Source organism: Corythoichthys intestinalis, chromosome 13 (genome assembly GCF_030265065.1).
Source record: "Corythoichthys intestinalis isolate RoL2023-P3 chromosome 13, ASM3026506v1, whole genome shotgun sequence".
NCBI classification, from domain to species: Eukaryota; Metazoa; Chordata; class Actinopteri; order Syngnathiformes; family Syngnathidae; genus Corythoichthys; species Corythoichthys intestinalis.
In genome coordinates this window covers 5,513,022-5,536,688 of record NC_080407.1, presented here as the reverse complement: position 1 = coordinate 5,536,688, position 23,667 = coordinate 5,513,022, and the positions used below count along the sequence as shown (strand labels likewise).

The window sequence follows — 23,667 nt, the reverse complement described above, 5'->3', positions numbered from 1 at the left end:
AATATAAAACATAATTAAATCATTGGATAAACTGGATGAAAAAATACCAACCACACACTGAATTGATTCCAAATCTGACATGACGTTTTAGCGTGAAAACCACGTTCAAAATCTTTGCGAACGCCGACGACACCACTCAAATGCATCTCGCCTTAGAAGAGATCTAATCACCACCCACAATGGGGAAGCATTTAGCTTGCTACGGATTCTTTACTGCCCTCCTTTGGCCAACATCTGTAAATGCACGCCGCAATCGCCTTGTAATATTAAGTTACCGTAATGTAAAATGAAAGTTAATCATTGCATTAACGAATGGAAACATACAAACTATGTCCTACATTTATTCCGAATACAACAAGACAATGTAATTAAAAAAAAAACACAAAACGTTTCAATTCAATGCGGACGCCGATGACACCACTCAAAGCCATCTCGCCTTAAGCGTAACCAAAACAGCTTTCCGAATCAGAGTTTTCCGATTTTGTAGTCTAAAACGAAAAATGAAATAAGTCGTTATCCGTTTTCCGATTTTGGATTCTAAAACAAAAAATGAAATAAGTTATCTGTTTTCCGATTTTGGATTCTAAAATGAGATTAAATAAGTCATCTGTTTTCCGAGTTTGGATGCTAAAACAAAAAATTCTGTTTTGGGGTTCTAAAACGAGAAACTAAATGAACGAATGATACATGCATAAGAGCGCTGTCCTCAACATGATGCATAAGTGCGGATTTTAACCTCTCCCAGTTTTTTTCTCCCCGATTGACCATGGAAAATCATATAATCCTTTTAATGTCATCATAGTAAATATGAAGGAACTATTCACTATTCAAAATGGGAACTATTTTCTCCACCGGAGAAGAATAATGCTTCATTTCTGTAATTATTTTTCTCCGTAATTCAATATATATATATATTTTTGTATTTCTTTGGCTTAATGTCGTTCAGTAATGGGTTATTGTACAGTATAATGATAACAGTTATGATGATACTCAACAGATACCGCCTATGTATTTAATTTATTCCGAATATGTTAACAAGACATCAAAATGAAGATAAATCATCAAATAAACGGAATGAAAAAATCTCAACTAATCAGACATGGTTTTACCGTGAAAACAACGTTCAAAATCATTACGGACGCCTACACCACTCAAAGCTATCTCGCCTTATAAGATATCTAATCAACACCCCCCCCCCCCCCCCCCCAAATGGGGAAGCATTTCACTTGCTAGTGCTCTTTACTGTCCTCCTGTGGTCAACATTGGTAAACGCATGCCACACTCGCCTTGTAATATTTTAAAATGTAAAATGAAAGTTAATCATTGCATTTACGAATGGAAACATACCAACTATGCCAACTACATTTATTCTGAATATAACAAGACATTTTAATACATAAATTTAAAAAACTAGACACGTTTTATTTCGTTAAGAACTCCGACAACACCACTTAAAGTATTTTGCGTTGTTAGAAGATAACTAATCTACCCCCACGATTGGAAAGCATTTGGGGTACTAGCGCCATCTTTACTGCCCTCCTGTGGCCATTATGGGTTATTACATGTCACACTCGCTATCGAACCATGTAATATTACGCTACTATAACGGCCGAGGGTGTTCTATAAATTGTGGAAAATACAAATTGGAAAAAACAAAAGGAAGACAAGCCCAATTAAGTTTTTTTAGCATATTTTTTTGTTGGTTAAAAATTTGTCTATTAGTGATAAAGCAGAATGATTACAGGAGCCAATTGATTGGACAACTACACGTATGAGTTCTCAAATTACTCCCATCATAGCTCATTGGAATCAAAGTTCCAGCCTCAAATTGTCTATTTATACCTGCAGTGCATTGTGGGATGCATCCAAGATGGCTGACTCTGCGGAGGTTTGACAACATACTTTTTCTTTTTTGCAAATTTTGACTGTTCTACTGATTCTCAAGGTCAAGAAACGGATTAAGAGGAAATAAGGCCTCTTTGTTAGACACAAATTGCCGACAGTCTCGTTCAACTTGGTTTGCAGCGAAAGCACCAATTTGACTGGTGTTCACATCAGAGCAACTGGAAGGAACGACAGCTGACTCCAGCTTGGTGAACTGAGGGTTATGGAGAGAGAGAAAGCAAATCCACGGGTTTGTTTAGAAAAGCCTTGGTTGTTAACATCACATGGCTAACTGCCTAGCAAATTGCCATGCTGCGTGATGAGATTTCATCACTGCCAATCGTCTTTATCCCAATAATACTGGGCAAAACAATTTAATTCTTTCACAACCTGACACCAAAAACATTATTTTCACACGTTCTCTGCCATTGGCAACAACAGACATCCAATGCCTTCAGATTGTTTTTTTTGGTTTTGCTTTTGAGGCATTGCCAAATGTTTGGTCTTTGAAGCTCTTGAGACAGAACTTCAAATCGTGACGTTTCTTTGCCATTGACAGCGAGAAGAGACGTCCGATGCTTTCAGATCTCGCATTGTGAAACGTTCGGTCCTTGAGGTGACTCCTTTTGTCGGAAATCCAAACTGTGATGTTTCAGCGCCACTGACGGCGATAGACGTCCAATGCCTACAGGTTGTTCTTTTGTTTCCACTGTTGAGGCATTGCTAAATGTTCGTTCTTTGAAGCAACCTTTTTGATGGAAAACTTGTAATGTTTCAGTGCCATTGACGGCGGGCCCGGACGTCTGCCGTCATCAATGGCAGTGAAATTGAAAGATGGAAAAATATAAAAGTATACTGTTAGCACTGTACTGTAAATATGTGCGGCAGCCGATTAACGGTCGCTCATCATGCTCTCCCGTGATGACCCACAAAAGGGCAACGTCCCGACTTCCCGCGGCTAATCGATTATTTTTCTTCGTCAACCACTGAGACGACGGCGTTCGCGATCCAAACAAATCGCATCATTACGACATCAGCTCAGCACGGCTTATTCCGGACCGTCGACAAAAGGGTTTCCGACAGCCCAAAAGTGGAAGAAAAATGTTAATATGCCTGGCGACGTGAGGATCAAATACAATGGCGTGTCTCGGCTCATTGCTCCTGACTTTGGTACTCCCCAAGGTTTCTCATTTTCTCCCAAAGACTCTGGAGTTTTTCCTTGCTGACATGGAGGGTATAAGGATAGGGGATGCCCAGGACTTGAACTTTATTTATTCATCTTTGTTGCTTCATTTGCTGTTTCTGATTGTGTATCATATTGCCTCTGCAAAGCCCTTAAGGACAATCTTGTTGTGATTTAGGGCTATACAAATAAAATTGAATTGAATAAACCGCCAGCGAGTGAAGATTCTGCAGCAGAAACACAACACACATACTAATAGAAAAGAAGCAATTTATTGAGACACTCCATATGGATGCATACAGTTATGAAGCACTTGGGCTGAGAATGAGCACCTCCAAATATGAGAGCATGGTCCTCAATGAGAATAAGGTGTCATGCCCTATCCAGGTCAAGGATGAGGTCCTTCACTTAAGTGGAGTTTCATAAGAAAGGAGAGAGACTCGGTTGTATGCACTGGTTGGGTGTGACGTGGAAGGAGTTGGGGCAAAAGGTGGTCATGAATTTAACACCGGTTTACCCTGTGGGGTAGTCATTCTATAAATATGAAAAAATTCAGCCGTGAAACCTCATTTCGGATGGCCTAATGGTTAAAAACATTAACTACCACTGAGGCAACACGGGTTCGATTCCTATATAGGCTTGCATTGGTCAAGATGCCTGCAGAAACAGAAAACGCATCATTTTCAAAAATTGTCAAAACTCGAACCCGGGTACCGAGAGGCCGTAGTCGATGTCTTGAACCATTGGACCATCTTTAAGAGGGTAAACTCTGATCGGAAGTCATACTTATTCTTTGTAAGTCACATGGTGATGTGTTGTACTGTGAAGTTAAAGTAATAAATCAGAAGGACTCAATCATATATTCAAAACAATAGTCAAGTGGTTAATGACAAAGCCCAACATCTGAGAAAGTCGGGTTCGAGCACAGCGATATTGTCCCTTTATACTTTCACGTACCTTTCTATTTTTTTTTTTTTTTTTTTACGATGACGTCATGACCGGAAACCTATTTAAACTGCACGAAATGAGCCATCATTCTTTTCAAACCTGCTGCCAGCTCCCGTCGCCACCCGACTGCTGCGCTCCGCACTTAACGCGAAGTAAGTCATCAAAATCATTCTTTAACCTCCCGTTTGCTACTTCTATTTGATACTAATTCACGTTTTGAGCGTGCTAATAGCTCGCCTGCGTGTTCTTAAAAATGTTTCTTTGCAGGACGGCGGCCGTCGACGTCGAGGGAGCGCGTGCTAAAAAGACATTCATTCGACGACTACAAACAAATGCAGGCGTTTAACTAAGGTACAAACTGAAATACATCGAATCTGCGTGAATTGCGTGCACTTTCTCATAACAGGAGTGACGCTGACATTTTCGACAAGTGAACAAGAGCGCCGTTTGACAGGAGGTAAACTGCGGGGAAAAACTCGCGATTACCATTAAAACGATTCAAGGTCTAATTTTGTCCGCAGATTCTCATCTTAAAGAGAATGGGCAAATTGATTCTAATCGATCGAATAAGCTTACCGATTGTTTTACCTTTTCTGTTGCAGGCCACTGTCAAGATGTCCGCCTCTGATCACAGGTGAGACAAGCAAACACACCAACGCGTGCAAATCTTATTGTCTTTTAATTTGTTTCAGCACGTGTCGAGGAGCTACAATGTCCAAGGTAAGGACGCCTGGAATGATTTGCAGTGGCCATTTCTAAAAGCGTTTTTTTTCTCTCTACCCTTGTGTGCAGTAAGGAGAGCAGCCTTGTATGATTTCATCAAGATCGACGTTGGAGGCCTTGTCCACTAGGTTTGAGCACGCTGCAAAACAAAATGGCGGATGTGAACATTTTTAAACATTGACTTGAACTTTTTTTTATTTCCAGGCCACCCAAAGCTGCGTTCAAGTAAGTAGGTACTTTCCCCTTCATTTGCATTGCGCTCACCTGCTTATTTTGTGTGTAGGGATGCTTGCCGTCATGGAGCGGCGCGCCAAATCCTCCTCCTGTGAGATGAACAAGTTCCACAAAAACTCTTCAATGTTGAAACATGCTAATGGAATTGAAATGTGTCTGACCGTTCCCTCTTTCTCCTTTCAGAACTGTTGTCCTGGCCGGAGTGGAACAGGCCGCGATGTGGTCGTCGATGTCCTTTTCAAGCCCAGGGATATAAAAATGACAATAAAAATCTGACAAAACTATTTTTGCTTGCACTGAATGTTTACTCTTTTCAGGTGGACGCCCACATTCAGATGTGTGTGCAGATTTTCAGTTACCACCTCCAGAAAGGTTGCCTTGATTCAGCCTGTTGGGATTGAGAAATTGACGCCATCAAAATTAGGTGAGTTCAATCGCTCGTCAAACACATCTGCTGCACACATAAACTCCACTCACCATGGTCTTTGTTTTTTTTAGGACTTTGTGACCTGAGCCAGGCATCGACTGCTATCCAAGAGCCTAATGGAGAAAGAAACATGTAAGTTTTCACCTCATTGAGTTGAGCCCACAATCCTCATGACTTCAAATTTTCTTCCGCAGGCACTGTTGTTGTTCGTCATGCAACAATGTCCTAGTCTTCCTCAAAGGTGAATTTACGGCCAAAGACTTTATTTGCTGCACAAAAAAATCACTTACTTTTGACTTACCAATTTTTTGTCTTTAAGTCTCCACGCTGGTCTGATCTTCCCGTTGGCCGACGAGTAAGAAATGTATTTTACCTTGTGTGCTTGTCTGAAATGAAAAATAAAAGATTAAAAGATTAAAAAAACATCTCAACTCTCATTTTTGAAACATCACAAAAAAAATCTAAAGGTTTTAAATGAACAATGCTGTTTTTTTTTTTTTCTATGAATGGGAGGTGTGGCTATGCAAATGACCTAGCACGGGGTAAGCTGATTGGTGGGTTTAAGGAAACGTGGGTGGAGTTACACAAATGGAAATTTGTGATTGGGTGAGGTGTTACAGATAAGGAAGCAGGCCGCATTTTGATTGGTTCTCAGTTGGTGGGCGGGGCTACATTAGAATAAACTTGTGTGGGCGTGGTTTGGGCAAAGTGGGTGTGGTTATGAAAGCTGCTCTTTTCTGATTGGTTAATTTCAGAAGAGGGGTGTGGCTAATATAATACTGTTCTCTGATTGGTTCTTGTATGGTGGGCGTGGCTTGGGCGGGTCTAAGAAATTCAGTGGGTGTGGCTACACAAAAAATTCAAAGCGCGCTGATTGGATGACAAAGTTCTGACAGCTTCGGTTGCCGGGCAGATTTTTTGGCTCTCCGAGGCCAGTTTTTCTCAGCATTCTGAGAGCTCCCGCTTTCAATGCGTTTTAGACCCAAAAAGACCCATTTTCAACAACAAAACCTATTTTAAACTGAGTAGGGGTGCATTAAGCAAGAAAAGACAAAGACTCCAATTAAAGTTGAACAATATATTGTACAAAAACAGCAGCTTTTTTGACAATTTCACAACATTTGACATGCTGTACATGACCAAAACAGCAGTAGTAGTAGTAATTGCTGTAGGAGATACGTGACATCACATACCAGGTGTGCGCTCACATTTGTCCTGACGCGGCCCATACTCCGCTTCTGGCGGCCGTGTGCTCATCCAAAACCTCTCCAGTCCTGTTATGAAAACAAAAAGAAGAGCAGTCAGTGATGTTCTTTGCGTCTGAATCACATTACAGAAAACAACATAGCTTCCCAGACTATAACAAGTAAGCATATAAACTATTAACTGTTGTATAATTCAACATTTCATGACAAAAAAATCTTTGGTGCACTTAACATTTTGAGAATTTCAGACTATTTTGGACAATTGGGAACCATCATTTGTCACACTTGTGGCATGGGGGGAGGCATAACACATGAATTATTTTCCATCCACAATATGATAGCCTGCACTTATAAGTGCATATGCCACATATGACATTACCTGCAAAGCTGAGACTAAACCCAGGGATTCCTTAATATTCTGGACAATCGGGTCACATCATTTGTCACACTTGGGAGGGTGTGGGGGTCAAACTGACAAAACATGATTTTTCCATCCACAATATGATAGCCTGAACACATAGATAAAAAATAAACAATCAGTATTTACCTAATATTTTGACCAATTTGGTCATGTCATTAGTTACACTTGGGGGGGGGGGCACTCTCATTACCACATTTTACATTATCTGCAAAGCTGAAACCGAAGGTTTACATCATATTTTGGACAACTGGGAACCATGGGAGGTATGGCGAGGGGTGCAAACTGATAACACATAAGTAAAAAACAATCAATCAGTATGTACCTAATATTTTGACCAATTTGGTCATGTCAATAGTTGGCAACACTTGGGGAGGGGGGCACATTCATAGCCACACATGACATTATCTGCAAAGCTGAAACCGAGGGTTTTACCTCATATTTTGGACAATTGGGAACCATCATTTGTCACACTTGGGGCAAACCGACAACGCATGAATTTTCCATCTACAATATGATAGCCTGAACACATACGTAAAAAATAAACAATCAGTATGTACCTAATATTTTAACCAATTTGGTAATGTCATTAGTTACACTTGGGGAGGGGGGCACACTCATAGCCACATTTTACATTATCTGCAAAGCTGAACCCGAAGGTTTACATCATATTTTGGACAACTGGGAACCATGGGAGGGGGGGGGCGGCAAACTGACAACGCATGAATTTTCCATCCACAATATGATAGCCTGAAGACATAATTAAAAAATAAACAATCAGTATGTACCTAATATTTTGACCAATTTGGTCATGTCATTAGTTACACTTGGGGAGCGGGGCACATTCATAGCCACACATGACATTATCTGCAAAGCTGAAACCGAGGGTTTTACCTCATATTTTGGACAATTGGGAACCATCATTTGTCACACTTGGTATGGGTATGGTTGGGGCGGGGGTAAGATCATTTCACTCTGTACACTTGGGGGGCACTAAATTGTGACTCCCGCTTATGTACACTGGGAAGATATCAAAGGACCATCCATGACATCTGGCTCCTGAAGCCAAGTGACCATATACACATGGTCAATTTTGTACATCAAATTTTGATCATTTCAAAAAGTACACATGGGGCTCAAAGTGGACAATAGGGACACAAAGCTATCTTCCTTGCATAAAATTTTGCACTCCAATAACATATTTAAGCTTGAAAATGCATGAAATGTAGAGAACGTTTTCTGGTGGGCGGAGCTAACCAAGCCCCTTAGCATATTATAAAATAAAGTTTTCAATTTTCAGGCGTCAAATGGATGGCAAGTGATTGTTGAGAGTATGAAGAAGCAGTTTAGCCTTTAAATCCGAGCAGTTTCCGTCATTTCATCCGCTTTTCAAGTCGCCACTCTGGCCGTCAACGTGAGCTGAGCTCGCCGACTCGGACCAGAGACCAAACTTTGACTCAAACCCTTACAATCCCCTTGGCTTCCAAGCCATGCGCTGAGAGCGCTGCGGTAGCCGCGCCCACTCGACCGCCTTCGATGGGTATAGCTCCGCCCAGTTGCACAAGAAACACTACAAACACGCCCACTCGGCAGCGCCTCAAACGAACTACTTTGCACAACTTCAATCCACTTGCAAAAACACGTGACTAGAACGCCGAACAGGCACAACACCTGTTAAAACACTTCAGTTTTCAAGCATTTCATCCCATCGTCTTTTCTTCAGCGCTTGTCCTCATTGTGTGATCCTTAAAACATTTCAATATAAATATCAGAGATCACTCCAAATAGGTTGCCAGGTGGTTGAATAACTGGAAAATAACATGATTTATGGTTTGATGAAAGCGTGGTTTGGATTACCGAATAGATCACGCTTTGATGAGATCAGAACAACCGAGGAACAAGCTCAAGAGACGACAATGGGTCTTTTCTAGCAGAAATGTACATTCAAACGGTCATTGAGTAGAAAACTGCAGCAATTCTTACCTTTTAGCCGACGACGTGACTCCTTGTTTTTGGACATCTGCCCTCGTAATCCATCAAAAAGGAATGACTTGACGCTAACGTAACGTCACTGTTTCAGATCGTATGTAAAAGCACGCAAAAATAAGGTATACAAATAAACAACACGTCAAACAAAAGTGTTTACACACCACGCCAAATAAAACTGTTCCTCGTCTCCTCTTCCGGTCTGTGTTTTGCTTCCGGGTCGCAAATTTTCTTAAAACAATCTAAGCCACGGATAAAGTGTCATTGTGAATATGGGTCAAATGTGTTATCTAGAGCTATGAAGGTTAAAACTATTCATAGAAAAACAAAAGCATCGCAGATTTTAATTGACGGTTTGTGAACGCATTTTACGTTAAACGTACATGCAACGATCATTGTACCGATCGGATCAGATTATCAAATAATTCCCACATGAGTGTAGAATTGCAACACTTATTTTGCTATCTTTTTTTTTTTTAAATAAATAAAGGCATTCTTTCATAAATTGTAAATTTTCTCTGAAAATAGTCAGTTAGTTGAAAAACATTGCCACAAGAGGGCAGCATTGTAACGTGTGTTCTTATGTGTGCAGTTACTTGACATAAAAAAAACAGCTGCAGTTCCACCAAATTCGCACAAGAGGGCAGCTGGGAGGCAAATATTGTCATATCTTTTTTTTTTTTGTAAATATTTCCAGACTTCTATTTTTTTTACTACTTTACAGTTTGAACTGTAAAGAATACCTCACTTTTGAGACCAAAATCTCTGAAAATAGCCAGTTAGTTGAAAAACATTGCCACAAGAGGGTAGCATTGCAACGTGTGTTCTTATGTGTGCAGTTACGTGCCAAAAAAAAAACAGCTGCAGTTCCACCAAATTCACACAAGAGGGCAGCTTGGAGACAAATATTGTCATATCTCTTTTTTTTTTGTAAATATTTCCAGATTTCTATTTTTTTTACTACTTTACTGTTTGAACTGTAAAGAGTACCTCACTTTTGAGACCAAAATCTCGTGTTTTTGCAATTTTATAAGAAATGCCTCGCTACACCAGGAATTCAACAAAACTAGAATGTAGCGGTGATTTTGTGTTCGTAACGTATTAAAACATGCTATTTTTGCCCTCATAATCTATGCAGTTTTTATAAATACTGATCAATATTTATTGAAGAAAAGATTTGTTTTCGATAAACGTTGAGGAATATCCTAAAAATTGAAAAAACAGGAAATTCTTTTCTTCCGGTCGTCCTCCTCTGGGGATTTTGGGAGGTCCGTCTAAACTCTAAATTGTACATATTCACACTCCACACTTCCACACTAATTGTGGACAGCAGCGAGAGGAAAGTTATGATGTATATTTTGTGATTTTGTTTATGTAATGAAGAAAGCAGACAAGACACTTGTTATTTATATGGTTAAACTTGCTTTATTCATCTTGTGTATTCAGAAAAAAATAAATAAAAGTAAGAAACTACTCTGCGTCTTTGTTTTCCTTGTTGTTGAGCTGTGACCAGGGGTGTTACCAGGGGGGGCAGGGGTGGGCAGTGCCCACCCACGGACACGCTCTGCCTACTCAAAGAAAACTGGATGTAGTACTAACGGCAGTCTGGGCACCGCGTATGGTATCCCATTCATATAGTACTGATGTGTCCTAAGTTTCAACCTTTGCGTAGTCACCTTCTCTTTCACCTTTTAAAAAAAAAATGAAATTTTGGTTTTGTTCCTAGGGGCGCTACACACATTTACGTATATTTAGATTTTTTATTTTTCTACATTTTATCAAAGTTTTCACCAGTCACCTGGTGTTGAGTTTTGAAGCATTCTGAGGGGGTCAAAGTAGGGCTCAAAGCGTCGGCAGGACAAAGAATTACTGCGAGGGAGCGCTACATACTGTATTTGGAATTTGTCTTTACACGGTATCAAAGATTGCACCTGTCTTGGCCTGCCTGACGATTTTGGTGCATTTTAAAGCATTCTAAGGGCTGCGGAACAAAGAATAACAACAATCATAATAATAAAACCTGCATGTCCATACTGTACAGTTATGGATGTGTTCTAAGTCAAATAAAATCAAATCAACTTTTATTTGTTTAGACCAAATCACAATAACAGTTATCTCAAGGAGAAAACAAAGCATGTTTTAAGGTGCAGTAGCCCTACGCTGGATTTCGACCTACTTGAGCACTGAAGCTTTTTTTTACCCCCAGGTAAGACTAATGCCCACCCACACCTGGCATCCTGGTAACACCACTGGCTGTGACTCACCTGGATTCGAGCTTTACTGAAGGCTTCATTTACTCAAATAAATACCAAGATGGCAAAATGTTCATAATTTGCTTTCAAGCGTGCTGGAGATCTGAACCCGGACCAATAGTAACCGCAAGCAGTGTCTTTTTAAGTCTTTTAAAACCATCCGGCTACGTTACGTGCTCGTTGAGGGGTGGTTTGGAGGTTTTAGTTGTGATTTATTCAGCCATAGTCAGTAGCCTGCGACAGTGGCGCATCCAGAAATTTTTCATAGGGGTGGCCAGATGGGGCCACTTAAAATCTTGGGCTGGCCAAAAAAACTAAAAGCCATAATTTCAGGTTTTCATTATATTATTGCAGTAAAAAGGTCAGGGGAAAACTATCAGAAAGACTTAAGGACACGGCTACTGATATACTTTGGTGTATTGTGTAATATTTGATGTCACTAATGATTTAATGTGCATAGTGTCCAGTCATCATTTTGAGTTCCACAACAATTCTGTTTTATTGTGTTATGTATATATTAGGCATAAGGTGTACATTTAACAAAACAAAATAATTACTGGGGGAAAGCAGGTGCTGGCAGATTTGCATGTGGGATGAAATGCATAACTGATGCTACAACAATCTAACGATATACTGGCAAGCGGGGTGGTCAGTGGGGTGGCCAACAAATTTATAGGGGTGTGCGGACACATGCCTGACAGTGTGTTAGTATGAGACTGTAAGAAGAAAGTCGCGATTAAAACTACACCAATAAATTACAGAAGAAGATACTACTTTGTTGATTCTTCTTGGAAATAGCTGATTTACCAGTTTTGTCAGTTGAATCTTGGAACTTACACGTCGATATATAAGAATTAACAGCTGAGCAAGCTATTGCTATTTCAAAGTAGGTGACTTTTGCATCAATTGGCTCTGGCGCAAAATGGCCGACAAGCGACGACAACTATCCCCGTTGGCTCGCAGAGCCCTCAAACATCTAGCCTTGTATCCGTAATATTTATGGGTCTCTTTGTTCAACGCACGACTCGAGTTTCCCGCCGGAACATTTTATTTACAGGCCTACTTCCTGTCCCACCCACACCGTCGTGTCGTTTCCTGGTGGTGGAGAAGCCGAAGCAAGGCAGTAGCGAGCGAGCGAGCGAGACTCATCCAGGCGAGCCGACGTTCTCCCGACGCTGTAAACAAAAGTCAACTCGGCGGTCAGCGTTCAACGACACTTTCGGCGGAAAGACATGCATATCAAGACAGGTTTGGTGCTTCCACTCGCCAGTATTTTGCTCGGGTCGGAGTTGTCGGGCGCGTTATTTGGGCGCTCGCCGATATCGCTAGCGCCGCTAACTCAAGGAGCCTGAGTGGCTGCTCCCCGCTTTGCATTGAATGGGGCTGTTACGAAACTTTGATCAACGCGGCTAGCTTAGCTCGCGCCTTCGTTTCTCAAAAAAAGAAATCTTCAACGATCCGGCGGAAGACGGTCGAAACTTTTAGTTTATCCACAATTTGGGATTTCCAACGTCGAATGCGTGACTTTGTATCGTGACGCTGCTAATAAAGGTGGGCTAACACGGGCAGCCCCTTCGACGTCTTAAGCGGTTACTTTTGATCGTTGAGTTCTCGAACGTTCTCTTGGCTTGAACGTCAATCAGATGTCGATGAGGGCTAACGGAACCAGTGATTTTCTTTCAAATCCCTTATGACTTTGCTATTTTCCCCTAATCAAGTACTAATGGGGTGAAATCACTTGTTTTAACTCAATGGCTGCCATTCAGGGCGCTAGACGTCCAATCCATTTAAACCGGGAGGGCTAGCAGGTCATAAACGGATGGATTGGACGTCCACCAGTGATAAACTCATTTAAATGAGCCACATGATCGAACATTTATCATGGTCAACCTCATTGCCTTTGAAATGACTCTCTTGTTCTCGCAGGTACATGGGAGGCCAGTAACACTGTGTGCGAGTCCGATACCCTGTGCGACCCGGCGGTCCTGGTAGCGAGCGCCAACCCCGAGCCCCACATCCGAAACCGTCGCCTGTCGCCCGGCAATTGCGGCGGGGGCGGAGGAGGCCGCGTTTCGCCCGACCTGATCGGACCGGGTTTCCGTCGAGAGAAGGAGCGCAAGGGCCCACAGTACAAAGGACGCGGAATTCGGCGAGAGGGTAGCCAGAAGGGGCTGAACCGGGCCCAGAAGGAGAGGTGGGTGGAGGACAGTCTGTCGCTGCTCAAGCCCCCGCCCGCCTTCCCGGTGCAGGACAGTCCCGCCAAGCTGCAGCCAGCCGTCAGCTACGCCTCCAAGGTCAAGGCCAAAACTTCGAGCGGCGTGCTGGAAGACGAACGCCCCGCCATCGGTGTTTTGCTCCAGAACCAATGGGGGCTGAGTTTCATCAGCGAAGCCCGGCCCGTCCAGGAGGGCGCGGACCCTCGCCCCGACGACGACTCCCTCGCGCCGGTCGACACGCCCCTCGCCGTCCGGCCCTTCGCTACCTCCGCCCCGGCCCCGCGCCACCTCCAGATGGACGCGCGCAACGGGGAGCTGCTACTCAGTTGTCGTCACCTAGTGGAGGCGCTCAACTTCCACAATAGAGGTAACGCATCCGCACTGACGGTAGATTGCCGTCAATGGCAGCGAATGACTTAATACTGACCTACAACTTATCACTTTTTATTTTGTAGAATGGAATGCAATTTGCAACAAACAGAAGAAAGGTAAACCAGACTTCAGCGTTAAATTCATCCCAACGTAAAGAAAATTATTTTTATTCCTGATTTTTTTATGTTCTTTCAGATCCAAAAAGAGTTATGTGGTACAAGGACTTCCAGGAGCACCCGGCCTAGCAGCGCACGGCCCCCCGAAAGCATCTACAACACATACACGCGACTGCACACACACACGTAAAATCAACATGCGCCTTCATGCACATTAAAAACACACAGACAATTGTTGGAGTCCCCTCTCACACACTGCACTCAGGATGATGTCTTCATGCAAAGCCACACTGAGACACTTTGGACTAACTCCTTTTTGAGATCTTACAGCAATGACTTTTTTTTTTTTTTTAATCGCCTTATTAAAAAGTCTGCCTTAAGTAATCAGACCGTTTTTCCATTGCCCCCTTATGAGTTTTAGCTTGTATGTGTGAGAGCGGGTGTCCCCCCTTTCTCCTTTAAAGAGCTGTAATTGAATTTGTTGTCCCTTTTTTTTTTTTTTTTAACTGTCCCGTGTAAAGCGAGTGGTCAATCAAGCACTTTGTTAAAAAGATAAATCTGTTCAAAACTACACGGTGATGTTTTTTCGCCCGACTCCATTTTTTTGAGACGTCTTATACCTGCTAAAGTTTTACTGTTAAATGTCTCTTCGGTTTACAAAAGGGGTGGATTCAAAGGCACAGTGGAATTTCCCCTTGTCGCCCTGTCAGATCTTAATGCTGTTTGTTGAAATGTTTGCGTTCTAATCAGATGAATGTTGCTCATGACTTCATAAGGGAGCTCAGTGTTCAATATGTTGATTTTTGAATTTGGAAAAATTACACTGGAGGAGGAATGTACGTAAACAGTATTGCTTAATAAAAGTGAATAAACTTGACTTGAATTTTTTTTTTTTTTTTTTTAGGCTATTGACGACGATATATGCCCAAGTCATTTTGAGTGAATTTTAGTTTTTCTATCCAAAACTATTCAAAGCTTGGTTGTCTCCCACTTAATGGTTGAAACATATTTTCTTGACAGGGGGTCTCAAGTGTGCGCTGTTCAGGAAAAGCCCGACACTGCCCCACAAAAGATGTACAATATAGCCTAACGACCTGAGAGAAGTCTTAAAAGTCAAACTTCAGTCTCGCCACGTCACCTCCACTTCATCTGTTCTGTACCTGTGAAAGGAAATAACAGTTAAAAAACAAAAAAACACCCACTAGCTTATTAATAAATGGATCACACAAGTGTGTCTGACCTCTGTGTGATCCACGAATCTTCCAGCTCAGTCACTTGACCCGATCTAAACATTTCCCAGCCAGCTTGCGCGATCATGGCTCCATTGTCAATGCAAAATCTACCATATAAAGTATTAGTATGTGTTCATTCTTGATACAGGCATGAAAATGGGTCTGGGGTTAAAAAGGTGAGAAGGAAACATGTTCCGGTACACTACAACTAGGGCTGTCCCAAACGACTAACTTTCTCTCGATTAGTCAGCCAACAATTTTTACGATTAGTCGACTATCATATTTTTCGGACTATACGTCACACCTGAGTAGGGCTGCAGCTATCAAATATTTTAGTAATCGAGTAATCGACTGAAAATTCTAACGAGTAATCGGATAAAACTTTTTTTTTTTTTTAGGTAAAGAGCAATTATAAATATACAGTACATGAGAAAAAAAGACATTTAATCCAATATTGAACCATTTTCAGTCAGTCAATGTCTTTATTTTTGATGTACATTGTTGAAAACAGCCAACAATAGCATCTAAGATGTGAAAAAAAATTCAATGCTTTAACTCAAAAAAACTTCTAGATCTTATGAAAAAAACATTTCTTACCTAAAAATGTAATTACGCTTGATAACACACATCACTTGAAAGCTACGTGTTTTTCCCACGTGTTTCAATTTAATTTTCATTTGTGTCGAGCTATTTTTAAGTTCTAGTTAAGTTATAAGTTAGTCTAAACTGTAAGTACTGATAGGATTGAGTTTTTGCAGTGTTCAAAATAAATGTATGATACCTGCTGTATTGGAGCACATTAGGGACCTGTGCAACTTGGTGTTTTATTCAGCAATGACAACTGAGCTAAAACTGACAGTTAGCTTTATTATGTTTTAATTTTACACCCTCATCACTCTACAGCGCTGTGTTTTTACAGATTAAATAAAGTCTGTATGTAAGACACGTTAGCCACGCATCGTCAGTGGTCAAAATCAATAGAAACCTAGCCCTCCGAAGGGCTAACGTTACGTGAGCGAGTAACAGTAACGTTATATTTATTAGCGATGAGAAGTCTACTGCTTAAAGATGGCGGCTGTTTACTAACGCTGCCCAGATGCGGCTGAGTGTCATTTTGCATCTAGTCCTAAATGCATGCGATATCTATGAGACATCGGACACTACCTGCTACTAGCGTCATGCGGGCGTAGTTTGCAGCGGCTGTCGGCTGCGGTAAATTTTTTTTGTTTTTGTTTTATTGCTTCTTCCTTTACACACGTGACGTCAGCGCGTTGTCCCGCATTGAAAGTAGTCCGTTTTAGCTGGCAAAATTAAAAGATTCCTCGAGGTGAATAAAATTACTCGGATCAGTTTTTAAACTCGAGTTACTTGAGTATTCGTTTCAGCTCTACACCTGAGTATAAGTCGCTCCAGCCAAAAAATGCGCAATGAAAAGGAAAAAAACATTTAGTCGCACCGGAGTATAAGTCGCATTTTTGGGGGGGAATTTATTTGATAGAATCCAGCACAAAGAACAGACATGTCATCTTGAAAGGCAATTTAAAATACAATAGAGTACAACAGGCGTGTACGGTATGCTAACATTACATGACACTAGACGTTAGATCGGGCCAAAAAAATCCAGCCCGGCCCGCGGGTATTAAAGCCCGACACGTCCCGAGCCTGATCAATTACCTTGATTTGCTTGCCCAAGCCCGAAAAAAACTTTTTTTTTTTGTTTTATTTGTGAGAACTCCGTAGAAGGAAGAAATGCGGGAGTGCGATGCGTGGTTGCGTTTTGTGTGATCACGTTTGTGATGATGCCGGTGCATATATGCATAATGATAACAAATTAAAGCCTGTCTTTTGTAACGAATTCTCCCAGTTAAACAAAACTGTTAGATGGATATTCAATAAACATTTATATCTTTTCTATTTGCGTGTCTGTTCTAACGGGCGGATAGTAGATTTGACATTTATTTTAATCTCAAGTTGGCAGAAAAAGAAATGCAAGTTTTCTCAATGTTTAAATAGTCTACATATTTTTATGATCATTATAAATGCATTTACACAACGAAATAACGCTGGATAAGTTTGTTAAATATATTTCTCGTATGAGACCAAAGCGCCACATTCGTTTACATTCAGCGAAGCCGACACAGGTTTCTGTCATCTTCGACAATCCATTTGAATCCTTTCCATACCCCACTCCTACCGCAGTTGTTTGCTTTTCCATTCCCCTGTCTTTAGTTTGTTTTTCACTCCTATAGCTGCTCCATATTGAAAAGGAAATACCAGGATGCTCGCGGAGGGCGCCACGGCGCGGGAGGGGAAGATTGAAAAGAGAGCGACGGCACTGCTTTCACGAGCGCAGGCATGCACAGCACTTCCTCTGTTTTATCCGAATTATTTTTTTTATTTAACATCCATACATCGTTTTAATATAAATATATATTTATTTTTTAAAAAGTTAGCGAGAGAGAAGTCGGCCCGACCCGACCGTAAATATAATCACATACAAGTCGCTCCAGAGTATAAGATGCACCTTCAGCCAAACTATGAAAAAAAAAACGCGACTTATAATCCGAAAAATACAGTAATCTAATTTTTTCCCCTTTTTTTTTTTTGTAATTTAGCAATGAAATTTTTGATGCTCATTAATTCACAAAAACATTTTGGCACACTTGAATTATTTATTAAAGTACAAATAAACACATATAACAACAATAAATCACAAACAATGACGTAAAATACTAATTAAATAGTGCAAAAGAATGGAATGTAAACAGATTCAGAACACTGACTTCGCCTTTCCAACGTGATACAAAACAATTCTAAAAAAAAAAAAAAACTAGCAATAATATTAATATAGTATACTATAATGTATAATAGTAGGATAATAATTATTCATCGCCAATCAGATTTTTCATAAAAGGTGTCATTTTAAAGCTATTCTTAGTGCAGAATCTGAATTCTGAAGTATTTGGGATTAACACCAGAAATCGTTATTTACGTGACGAACATGAGGTGCTTTTATTTTGAAATGTTCACCGGAAGTATGTTCGCTTAACCGTTAGCTTCACACTCCGCAAAAAAAGCTCTGTCATTAAATGTGGTGTCAGTCATCAATTTGTTTTCATTTTTTTTCGTTTGCAAATGCTGTTAACCAGCAATTTCTCATGCTTGAAGTATCACCTTTTAACTGCAAGTTTTTGTTTTGGAGAAGACTGCCAATGTTTTATAGCAAGCTAAAGTAGGTTGTGTTTTTTCCCCCATTAGCCTCAATGTAGCAATGCTAACGTTTACGGTGTTTACTATAGATGTGTTTCCTTATTTTGTATGTCTGAACTTTAATTCTATGGCGTGTTGATGACCAATAAACATCTGTTAAAGGAACATGAGTCATGTGCCATTAGCACGCACGCACAAATGTGTGCACGCGCGCGGCAATGAAACGCAGCCGTGAAAATGACAGTCCTCATTTTTATTTGCCGTGCGATAAATGGACTCATTGCAATCATAACTTCGTTAGTTAGTTAGACGGACTTACGATCTGCCAGTTTGTAATTGTCTCCTGTCGTCTTCCAAAATTACAACTGGGTGACGGCACGTTAGGTGTTTAGGTGTCGGTTAGGCCGACATGCAGCCAAGCTTGGCATTGAAGAGACAGGACACAACAGTGTACTCTACTTTGTTTTGTTGAAATAAGTCAATGTTTTGGCCACTTTGGTGCACTTTTTTGGCTTTGTGCCGCTTTCCCCGCTTGCATACAAAGCGTCCGACATTAAACAAAAATCTCCCGCCCCGCCTTAAAAATTTTCTCCTCCGATCTGCACAATTCACATAGGTCACCCTTTTTGACTTCAAAACGGTGAAAGGTGAGAAATTTTCATGCCTGTTGATAAAATGGACAGGTATGTTTTTACCTTTCATCTGTGGCAAAAAGTTTGGCTCCTCTTTCCTTGCACATGACTCCCATCATCTCCTGTAGACGCAGGTTACCTGTGTATGCATTGTTTGCCATCATATTTCTTGCCAAAAAAACATAAAAAATATTTTTGATGTTAATGATGCACTTACATCCAACGCCACCGACGATGAGAACCTCTTGGGAGCCGCAGTGTGCCATGGCCCGCTCTGTAATTTCCACGAGCATACAGAAGACAGTCTCCTGCAGGGACAAATATAAACACAGTATATAATACACAGATATTTACCTGAATTAGAATAAATCTAACCTGCAGAGAGAAGCACAAGTCCTCTGCTGTACACTGACCGGATCCTAGCATTTTATGAGCAACATCCTGTTAGTGCAATGGGATATCATGAAAATGATTTTTTTTCATTCATAGTGTATTCAGTAACATTAACATGCCCTCACCTCAATGTAGGAGAGTATTCCAGAAAATGACACATCCATTCCTTTTACTGTATATGGCAGCTCCACGTACTGATTGCCTCTGAATTTGACAATTAAATAGTGAGTTAAAAACTAAAAAAAAACCAACATATTTTTAGCATGCAACTGCTTACTTCTTTGCCATTTGCTCCATGTTGTAGCCCGGACTGGGATCGTTTGAAATCTGCGCCCAGAAAGTGTTGATGTATAAATAAATTAACTTCTTCACAATGAAAAAATATCATTGTACAAACCTTAATAACTCTGGCAAATCTATCCAAACAGTTCCCAACTGCAATGTCGATAGTCTCCCCGAATATTCGGTACCGCCGCTCAGAGTACGCAATGACCTTCAAAGAAGAGAATGCGCAATAGTTAAAATTAAAGATGTCCCGATCGATCGGCAGGTCCGATCACGTCATTTTCAAAGTATCGGAATCGGCAAAAAATATCAGACCAGGGGTCGCGTTAACCGAATATTTTCCGTCGTTGACCGGTTTTTTAAAACGGTGACGGAAAAAACTGAAGTCCGTCCATCATTTTGACAGGTTGCAATTCACACCCCAGACCACAGGGTGGCGAGTGAGCATGTTAATTAGCTATTATCTCTCTTAATGCATGATGTCGTTGGCTATTCTGTCAGAATATTGTAGCATCACCGGGGTCTGGCGGCGGCACCGTGATTGACACATCAACGCGAGGTTCTTATTGGTGCACCCGGTGTGCCAGCGCGTCATCCAATTGGTGGACTAGATTGCCGCCTGTGTATAGACCCCAATCACATGACGTCACAACTCCGCCCTCCTGACTGGAGCCGCCATATTGTGTGTCAGCTCGTCGTGTTTACACATTACCGCTACATACATGCCTCCTATTACGGCGTGTTTTTCTGCTTGTCAACATTAATAATCAAAAATGGTGAAGGCGTGTGTGGCGGTTGGTTGCAGTAACAGAGAAGATAGACGGAGAGACTAGTTCTACCGTATTCTGAGAGACCCGAAGAGAAGAGCGAGATGGACTGCTGTAATTCGACAAGAAATCTGGGCACCAAACGATCACCACAGACTATGTAGTAGTCATTTTATATCTGGTAAGATGCATTTAATATATATTTAGAAGATTTTGGGCTGACAACCACAATTAAGATCATTGTGTGACGTTGGTGATTGGGGTCTATAAAGTTGCCTCTTTTCCTTTGGGGGCGGAGTTGTTGTTTTGTTGGTGTTGTTGGCGGTAAGCAGAGTAAAAAGAGGGAGAAAAATACCACGACATCCGTGTCTAATTTTTCGCCGCCAAGCAAGCGTTACAATATTAATTAAAAATGAATGAAAACTAAATACTATTGAATATGTCATCATTATCATTTTAAAAATTTAAGTGACAGGTAAAAATAGATTATAACCGGATTTTTATGACCCTGTCAGTCAAAATGACAGAGAACGAAATTGTCTAGCGCAACCTCTGTATCAGACATGCCTTTTTTTTAATATACTCTATTTTTTTTTTTTTTTTTAATTAAATCGTTTTTTAATTGTATTTAACATTACAGACATGTTACACTCATCCAGAGACTTTAGTTTTGACTTAAGGTAGGGTTATCAAATTTATTCTGATAATGGCGGTATTTAATTTTTTTAAAAATGTATCACGTTAAAATATTTAGCGCAATTAATGCATGCGCTGCACGACCCACTCACGCATTGTCGCGCTCAATCTGTAATGGCGCCGTTTTACCTATATAGAGAGCTATAAGGCAGCGGAAAATGAGTAGAGTGAAACTTAGAAGCCTTTGGAGCCTTTTTTTAATTGGCTAAAGCCTTACAATCTCTCTCCCTACGATTAGATAGATCGTGGGAAGCAATGTGGGGAAGAAAGGTAGTAATAGATCTTTTTCTTAACACCTGTTATTTCCCAACGCAAAGAAGATATATCAATTGGTAGCACTATGCACAGTCATGGTTCCACTTCCCATCATGCATTTGGGCATGGCTACAGTATCATTTACTGAAAGCTCAACAAATACATTAGATGGCAATATTTAGTCACAATATACAAAGTCACATTTGTCCTTTAAGAATTACAAGTCTTTCTATACGTGGATCCCTCTCACAGAAAGAATGTTAATAATGTAAATGCCATCTTGAGGATTTATTGTCATAATAAACAAATACAGTACTTATGTACTGGATGTTGAATGTATATATTCGTCCGAGTTTTATTCATTTTTTTCTTAATGCATTGCCAAAATGTATATGATCGGGAAAAATTATCGGGAATGATTGGAATTGAATCGGGAGCCAAAAAAAGCAATCGGATCGGGAGCAAAAAAACATGATCGGAACAACCCTAGTTAAAATGATTTTACAGACTTCTATTTAATTTTAAAAATATTGTGAGAAACGCCAACCTGCGTGTTCCCTCCACTAACGTAAAGCACGGTTGGGTTGTCGGCTTTAGTGATGAGTCGGCCCATTTCGATGTGCCCGATGCAATGGTTGACCCCGACGAGGGGTTTGCCCCACAATTGGGCAACTGTCCGAGCGACCAAAGCCACCACAACCAAGGGGGCGCCCATGCCAGGACCTGATGAGAAACAGTGAAATAACTCAATAACAATTCATCACAATGCCAATAATCTGAACAACCTTTAGTGTACGCCACACAGTCGATCTCTGAAGGCTTTATTCCTGCTTGCTCCAAAGCTTCCTTTAAAACAGTCAGTATAACCGAGCGATGATGTCTGGCGGTGTCACTTGGTTGGAAACCTGTTGAACATATATACCACCAATAAAATTAAACATACTGTCATGGTTCCGTAAAAATGGGGGGGAAAAAAAGACTTGCCATGACCCGGAGGGGTGATGTAGGTCCGTCTCGGGTTAGAAAGGACTTGACCATCTCTAATAATGCCAATACCAATCTTATTGGCACTGCCCTCAAAACCAATGACAACAGTCATTGCAACTACAGGGGAAAATATGCTCTGTAATGAAAATGTCAGTGATACTATTCAAATTATTTTTATATAAACATTAGGGGTGTGACAAAATATCGAAATGGTGATATATCGTGATACTTTGTATCCCAAAAGGTTATCGATATGCTCCTGCCAAGAACTGAGATATCGTTTTTCAAAAGGTGTCAATGTTTATTTAAAAAAAAAAAAAAAAAAAAAAAGGAACCATCAAATTGCTACCAAAATCTTCGACCATAATAGTGTCTCCGTTAACTCTCAGGCTGCCATTGACGGTGCTCGACGCCCAATCAATTTAGACTGGGAATGTTTGTTCATTCAAAACCAGATCATTCACAGCAATTCGGTTCGATTTTCGGGGCATTTACAGGTCATTTCCTGTTGAGTTTGAGTCACTGCCTATTCATTTGGGGGATTCCCAGGTCACGTCCTGTTCTGTAACTCAAAATAAACAGGAAGTGATGTATAAAATACCCCCAAAATCAACAGGAAGTAACCGAAAATCAATAGGTAAATGACTTTAAATGGCCCAAAATTACCTCATTGCCTGGCATTGGCTGCCACTACCTCCCAACCCTCCCAGTTCAAACGGATTGGACGTCTACTAGTGATAAACTCATTCCAATTTACAGCAGAAACTTGTTTTTCTGTTTATTAGTTGTTTGTAGAAAATCCATCATCGTTATCGTGAGCTTTGTATCGCAAATTGTATCGTATTGTGTGGTACCAAGAGGTTCCCACTCCTAATAAACATTACAGCAGCTGCAACTGTAAATGTATTTAACGCGATTATTTGACATTAATTCCGAGCAAAATAATAATAGCGTTAGTTAGCGTTCTTTACATGTATTATGTTTCGAACAAACATAGTGGCTTATAACATAGAACAAAAACCCTTGCAACATCTTGTTCAATTTTAAGTCTCCTTTATACTCACTTCAGTCCCAGTTTCGGTGCTTTATTTACAATAATTTTCACTTCCTCGCAAAAAAAAAAAAAAAAAAAACATGCTCATGTCAAATCTTGAGGACCCAAGAGGAGTACGATTCGCCTGACTAGAACATTTCAACAAACACATATATACCTGATGTTATTGCAATAACTTTTTTAAGTTAATAA

General features: G+C 40.6%; 2 protein-coding genes and 2 long non-coding RNA genes across 8 annotated transcripts; 2 read left to right on the top strand and 2 right to left on the bottom strand.

Annotated features, from left to right (window-relative positions):
* Nucleotides 1-1,241: 1,241 nt before the first annotated feature.
* On the bottom strand, nt 1,242-9,230 carry LOC130927641 (uncharacterized). Of its 3 annotated transcripts, none has more exons than XR_009066466.1 (8): nt 9,006-9,230; nt 6,593-6,673; nt 5,701-5,785; nt 5,450-5,512; nt 5,281-5,360; nt 5,134-5,206; nt 5,003-5,061; nt 1,242-4,877 (listed from the first exon to the last, which is right to left on the bottom strand). It is a non-coding gene; the product is annotated as an uncharacterized LOC130927641 (long non-coding RNA). The 3 variants fall into 3 exon arrangements; XR_009066467.1 differs by having other exon boundaries at nt 5,302-5,360; XR_009066465.1 differs by having other exon boundaries at nt 5,134-5,360.
* LOC130927642 (uncharacterized) lies at nt 1,865-5,651 on the top strand. 2 transcript variants are annotated; one of them, XR_009066469.1, is made up of 10 exons: nt 1,865-4,167; nt 4,283-4,472; nt 4,618-4,649; nt 4,708-4,735; nt 4,808-4,866; nt 4,943-4,963; nt 5,022-5,063; nt 5,156-5,396; nt 5,471-5,531; nt 5,594-5,651. It is a non-coding gene; the product is annotated as an uncharacterized LOC130927642 (long non-coding RNA). The 2 variants fall into 2 exon arrangements; XR_009066468.1 differs by having other exon boundaries at nt 4,283-4,649.
* Nucleotides 9,231-10,351: 1,121 nt separating the features above from the next.
* On the bottom strand, nt 10,352-23,592 carry osgep (O-sialoglycoprotein endopeptidase). 2 transcript variants are annotated; one of them, XM_057856176.1, is made up of 12 exons: nt 23,486-23,532; nt 22,419-22,538; nt 22,220-22,339; nt 21,982-22,157; nt 19,829-19,924; nt 19,709-19,758; nt 19,557-19,635; nt 19,414-19,479; nt 19,256-19,346; nt 19,102-19,177; nt 15,205-15,303; nt 10,352-15,124 (listed from the first exon to the last, which is right to left on the bottom strand). In XM_057856176.1, the coding sequence occupies exons 2-12, from the start codon at nt 22,531-22,533 to the stop codon at nt 15,085-15,087; spliced, it is 1,008 nt and encodes a 335-aa protein (XP_057712159.1). In that variant the 5' UTR covers nt 22,534-22,538; nt 23,486-23,532; the 3' UTR covers nt 10,352-15,084. The 2 variants fall into 2 exon arrangements, with proteins under 2 accessions (XP_057712159.1, XP_057712158.1); XM_057856175.1 differs by having other exon boundaries at nt 10,353-15,124; nt 22,419-22,557; nt 23,486-23,592.
* Nucleotides 12,287-14,841, top strand: si:ch211-214j24.10 (uncharacterized protein LOC558894 homolog). The gene is made up of 4 exons (XM_057856177.1): nt 12,287-12,508; nt 13,187-13,843; nt 13,932-13,964; nt 14,044-14,841. Exons 1-4 carry the CDS (start codon nt 12,493-12,495, stop codon nt 14,091-14,093), a joined length of 756 nt encoding a protein of 251 aa, XP_057712160.1. The 5' UTR covers nt 12,287-12,492; the 3' UTR covers nt 14,094-14,841.
* Nucleotides 23,593-23,667: the final 75 nt, after the last annotated feature.